At 36.7% G+C, this 5908-nt stretch overlaps 1 protein-coding gene across 2 annotated transcripts; it reads right to left on the bottom strand.

Annotated features, from left to right (window-relative positions):
- Positions 1-1846: 1846 nt before the first annotated feature.
- On the bottom strand, positions 1847-4704 carry LOC100275003 (uncharacterized). Of its 2 annotated transcripts, XM_008657757.4 has the most exons (4): positions 4567-4704; positions 3509-3536; positions 3022-3136; positions 1847-2168 (listed from the first exon to the last, which is right to left on the bottom strand). In XM_008657757.4, the coding sequence occupies exons 1-4, from the start codon at positions 4692-4694 to the stop codon at positions 2098-2100; spliced, it is 342 nt and encodes a 113-aa protein (XP_008655979.1). In that variant the 5' UTR covers positions 4695-4704; the 3' UTR covers positions 1847-2097. The 2 variants fall into 2 exon arrangements, 1 of the variants encoding a protein (XP_008655979.1); XR_557263.4 differs by lacking the exon at positions 3509-3536.
- Between the last annotated feature and the right edge of the window lie 1204 nt (positions 4705-5908).

The following is a 5908-nucleotide window of genomic DNA, read 5'->3' as shown; positions in this document are numbered from 1 at the left end:
AAAATTTGGTACTTCAGGTTTTTGGACTCATCTTGCTAATTACCACATCATAAAGAAAGGGCAGCAGCATCTCACAACCCAAAAAAATGAGGCGGGAATTGCCATTGTTCAACCATACAAGTATGATCAAGAAGCTAGCGTGGAGAAGTTCCATGAAGCAATGATTGTTCATGAGTATCCTTTCAATATGGTGGAACATGAATTATTTCAAGATTGGGTAAAATCCTTGCGTCCAAATTACCCAATGAAGTCTCGTGTCACGGTTAGAAAGGAGATAATGGAATATTATTTGGATAAAAAGAATAAGTTATATGAATACTTGAAAACCATTCAATGTCGTTTTAGTGCAACCATGGATATGTGGACATCCAACCAAAACAAGGCCTACATGTGTATCACTCTTCATTGGGTTGATGAGGATTGGAAAATTCAAAAGAGAATTATTAATTTCTTCCATGTTGAAGGGCGCCATACTGGTGAGAAGTTGTCTTATACCGTGAGTTCTTGTCTTCTAAAATGGTATGTTGAGAAAAAGATGTTTTCTTTGACTTTGGATAATGTTTCTGCAAATGAAGTTGCTGTTAAAGTTCTAATCATAGAACTAAAAAAACATAGTCCTTTGATTTGTGATGGGCTGTTTTTTCATGTGAGATGTGCCAATCACATCCTTAATTTGGTTGTTAAAGATGGCATGCATGTGATTTCCACTGCAACTCAAAAGATTAGAGCATCCGTACTTGTTGTTAAGGGGTCTCCAATTCAGTGGGAATAATTCCAAAAGTGTGCAACTGAATGTGGATTGGATACAAAACGTTCTTTGTCACTTGATGTTTCTACAAGGTGGAATTCAACGTATCTTATGTTGAGGGATGCTTTATATTACAAGGCGGCCTTTGAGAGACTTACTTCCATAGAACGCCATAGATATGGCAGTATTGCACCTTCACCCCAGGATTGGCAGAATGCGCACAATCTGATTCCATTATTAAAAAAATTCTTTGACCTCACTGAGATATTTTCTGGTACTACATATCCAACAGCAAATATATTTTTCTGTGGCTTTTGTGAGATTAAGTTACTGCTATCAGATTGGTGTCATAGTAGTGATACTACCATTTGTGAAATGGCAAATGCAATGAGTGTCAAGTTCGATAAGTACTGGAGAAAGTCTAATGTTGCACTGGCTGTAGCAAATGTTCTTGATCCTAGGTTCAAAAGAAGAGTTGTGGAATTTTACTTGAAAAGGTTCCATAGAAATTCCTATCAAGCTGAACTTGACAAATTTAATGGTGTCCTAAGGAATATGTTTCAGTGCTATCTTTCAGTTCCACCATCTACAAAGAGCCACTACAACACATGTGACCTTCTATGACATTCTAATTATGTCATAAATAAGGGTATTTTTGTCATAGTATTTGTTGTTATGACGACTCCATGACGAAAATGTCATCGTCATAGAAGGTGCGTGTTAAAAGACCTTTTGTGACGAAAGGCAAAAAAATGGCATAAATATAGTGACAAAAATATATTCGTCATAAAATATATGACGCTCTAACTTGTCATAAACGAGGCCCAAAACGTCAGAGTGTAGCATTGTACCATTGATATGTGACAATTTTTCACGAATATATTCGTCATAAATAGGCTGACATGATAGCTACCGTGACAAAGGAATTGTGCCAATTAATTTTGTCACACGTGGGATGAGGTGGCAGTTGACATGGCAGATGACATGTCAAATAAATTGTGACAAATAATTTTGTCATAAAGTATGATGACATGGCAGCTAACATGATGGGTTTGTTATGTTTTTAGTTCATCATTAATTATAAAAACTGCATTCATCTGAATTCAAACCAAAAAAACTGCATTCAACTGAATTCAAACCAAATCGTGCATACAATTTCATGAAACAACATGAGTATATACAATTTTTTTCTAGCATCCACATAATTGAAGCATAAATCATCCGACACAAGTATTAAACATCAAACATGTTTAATAAACTATAACTTAAATCCAAAAACAAGTAGAATAGGTTCAACAACCACAAGCTGCATTTGAGGACAACATTCTGAAACTTGAAAGGTGCATGCATCATCCCAACATCAAGCTCCAATCCGCCATCTGGTTTAATTGTTGGCGGGACCATTGACCTGATGCTTTAACTACATCAGAGAACATAGAACACATATGAGTAAGTACATGGAAAAGAAGAGAAAAAACATCATCATAATATAGATATATAATGGACAAATAAAGGAGTAACGAAGGTCTAAACATTCTACACAGAATCTCGATATAAAAATATGGAGATATAAGGACTAAACATTCTAGCATTCAGTTTATAAACCCTAAATCAACCTCAATGAAGTAAATGCCAAGGGAAAACAACCATACTTACCGACAAAAGGTGTAGGTACAGGTGGTACAGAACATGGTCTGAGAATATTTTAATTAGAACAATCTCAGTGAATTACCTTATCTGTAGCTACAGATTTTTATAGTGAACAACAGCTCCCAGAATTCATAGGCATAACAACACATGTAGTGCTTTACAATGCCACACAAAGCTCCAAAATACTCAGGCAAAGAAAAAAAACGACTTGAGGGTACTCACAAATAAGGTAATCAAAGCAATGCTAAAAGAGACAACTATCGATTTAACGTGAATTTTGATAATTCTCCAGAAAACACTGTCCGCCTATGTGAAGAGGATTTTATGGGCCCTTTCAAGCAAGTCAGCTACAATAACAAATAAATTTCTTCAAGTAAAGCACTAGAACTCTCCCAAAATCATCAGTGGAAGTGGAACAAATATAAATTAGGATGCACAACACGACATATGATCAGCAACGTCAGCTTGGGGCAAACAAGCCATGCATCATGATTGCTACCAGAAGTAAACTATAATTTAATCCCCCCAAAGTAATTATATGGCTCCATGAACTATCGCTAACAGACCGCAAAGTAACAGAAGATTTCGTTGAAAATAGGTGGCCCGATTGTTAATTGTTTTACCTTGTGGCCCTCGATTCCAAACTAGTCCCTCAGAATGTAGATACTCAATTGCGTGTAACAAGTTCCTCGGAATGTATGGAATAGACATTTCATCCAAGGGAGGGCCAGCTTGAAGCTGCACACAGAAATGATGGAATACCATAAATTATCAATTTATAATGGTGCTTGACAAATGATGGCGGAATGGAACACTAAACTTCAAAATTTCTGCATTGTATTAAACATTATGAGGATCAACTGAGTAAGGATATACAACACATGCAAGTTCAACAACAGAACCACCAGCCATATGTATTCCATTACTATCCACAGTTTAGTCCGCTGGAGATAAGAACCATAATAGTCAGTAATAATACACTAGCATTGTGACAAAACATATATCTCCTACAACAGGAAATAAAGCCTTTTAGGAACTACATATATGAACTAGGTAAGTTGATCTGTTACAGCCTAGCATACAGTATAAAGCATAAGGTGACATCGCAACCTTTTGGATGTCTTCAATGTCATTCTCGCTGCAATAGAATCGGTTCAAAAAAAATTTAAAACTTGGTTAGATTTTTGGAGGAAGAAATTCAAAAAAAAACACATAATGTAGAACGAGAAGGTGTTCCAATTAATTAAGTGCTTTCCGGGTGAAATTAGTGACAGCCTACCACTGTCGTACAATCTTAATAGAAAAATAAATCTACCGGTGGTGATGCACAGAAGAAAACTGGATCTTTTATAGTATACTAGGTAAAATGCACGCGTGGCACGCGCGTGAAGAAAAAAATAGCACATCACTAAATTCTATTCTAATGTTATTCGAGTACATTAGTACAACTAGTGGAATTAAGAAGTGAAAGGATTATTAGTACAAAGTGATGGCAGTAATGGATTTTATCTCCTCCAAAGGGCACCGGTTGCCCACACAAGTAGACAATATCTGAGAACAATATAGAATGTGCATAAACAATTCATGGTCAAGCTTGATTGGATTGGATCACCTCCCACCACTTGAAAATTGAAAAAAAAATGTGTGCATGAATAAAATAAAGCAAAAAATCTAAAACCCTTGCTATATACATTTTTTCTGTTGCATGGTAACATTTAGCACAAGATAAAAGGGTAACATTTCCATTTCAGAACTCCAGTTTAAATCAAACATGTATTAGCTAATATATTTTCTATTTTTAAAGTTTTTTTGGGAATGACATATGCAGTGATATATGAATTTTATGAAAACTTAAAGTCTTGTTGGTAGTCTTGTAAGAACATGCAATACACACACATGTGCAATTGCATACAGAGGCAAATCCAAACCATCCCTAGCCACATTACATCGTGATGTGTGGGCATGGCATGGAGTCAACTTCAGCATCATGTGCTCTATACTTGAATTTAAATTAATCTCAAGTTCTCAACCCACCGTCAATGACCAGCGAATGATAAAAATATATGGGGAGGGGACGCCGGATCATAGGGAGATGGGGCCGCCAGAACAGAGGACGAACAAAGGGGCTTCAGAGTCTAATGGAGAAGAAAAGGGGTGCCACGTTGTACCTGTGCTGGGGATCTGAAGCTACCGCCCCCGACGGCGACGAGCGGAGGCAACCACAGCTAGAAGGAGGAGGACACCACCACCAGTGTCCACCTCTATGGCAGAACTCAGTGAGGAGGCAGGACCACATGGGCCGATAAGGCTTGCCCACCGACGGCTACGCCGGGGGCTCGCACCGTCTGAGAGAGGCGGCGTTGAGGATGGGGCCTTTGTGGGACTAGATGACCCACCCCTTCACATGCACGCCGTCGGCAATCACCTCGACCCCCGTTGTCTTGAGCTCTGCGGCCATCGGGCCCTCCCACGCCGCCGCCGATGCGTAGTTTCGCATCGCAGGAGACAGGGGTGGGTGAGGCCTCCCCGTTGATGACAACGCCGGGTAGAATCGTTTCTGCGTTCCTGCCCTATTTTTTATCCTCTGATTCTAATTAAAATTTACATCTAACGGCTGTCATAAATCCAAAAAACTAGATGTTTTATATTATAGATATATAATAGACAGATATAATGAAGACCAGTGTACATTATTTGTGCTATTTTATTTTGAAAATTAAAACATAAATACAATATCTTCTAATACGATTTTTTTTATTTTATAACGATGACAAATATATAAGTATAAGATAAATAAAGTACGTATTTTATATTTGTCACGAGGAAGACCATGTATACACTATTTATGTTGTGTTTTAGAAAAATAAAAAACACGATTATAGTATCTTTTGATATGATCATGCGTAAAAAATCTAAAACAGAGCTAAAGCATGAAAGATATTAATTAATATTTAAATAAAGAGGCGGAGTTTTCATTCAACTTAGGCCCTCTTTAGGACTGCTTTAACTTCACAAAATTTGGTAAAGTTGATGAAGCATATCATTAGGAGATTAGGAGATTTTCTGAAACTAAAGTTGCAATTTTTTTGGAAAACATTTAGATAAGTCTTTTTGTTTCTTATTTAGATTAAAATATTTTTTAAAATTGTTTAAATTTATATTATAAACCGCATCTTAACGATGAAGCTGGAACCCAGAGCAGTACCAAACACCCCCTTAAAAAGAGAAAACGATGATCAATCCAAGGCTCCCACAACATTGACAATCTATGTATGGTATCTAAACATGGATAATAGTTTTTTTATACATCATATGTCTATGATATATGCACATTGTCATACAATATCATCACATTTATTATGTTGAAAAGGTCATGATGATTTATTCTTATGACTATTTCTATATTGTCATATAAAATTGTCATAAACTTGATGTTAGAGTATATTATGACGGTTTTAATGACGGAGGTTAAATTTTCGTCACTACACTAAGCCATCTTCTGAAAATCGT

The sequence above is a fragment of the Zea mays genome, chromosome 8 (genome assembly GCF_902167145.1).
Source record: "Zea mays cultivar B73 chromosome 8, Zm-B73-REFERENCE-NAM-5.0, whole genome shotgun sequence".
In the NCBI taxonomy this organism is placed as follows: domain Eukaryota; kingdom Viridiplantae; phylum Streptophyta; class Magnoliopsida; order Poales; family Poaceae; genus Zea; species Zea mays.
The sequence above is the reverse complement of the archived record's forward strand: the minus strand, read 5'-3'. Positions and strand labels throughout refer to the sequence as shown.

Coding starts and splice junctions, on each gene's coding strand:
- LOC100275003 (XM_008657757.4), bottom strand. CDS start 4,694: ATGTGGTCCTGCCTCCTCACTGAGTTCTGCCATAGAGGTGGACACTGG. Junction 3,537..4,566: donor GCTTCAGATCCCCAGCACAG/GTACAACGTGGC, acceptor ATTCTATTGCAG/CGAGAATGACATTGAAGACA. Junction 3,137..3,508: donor ACATTGAAGACATCCAAAAG/GTTGCGATGTCA, acceptor TTCTGTGTGCAG/CTTCAAGCTGGCCCTCCCTT.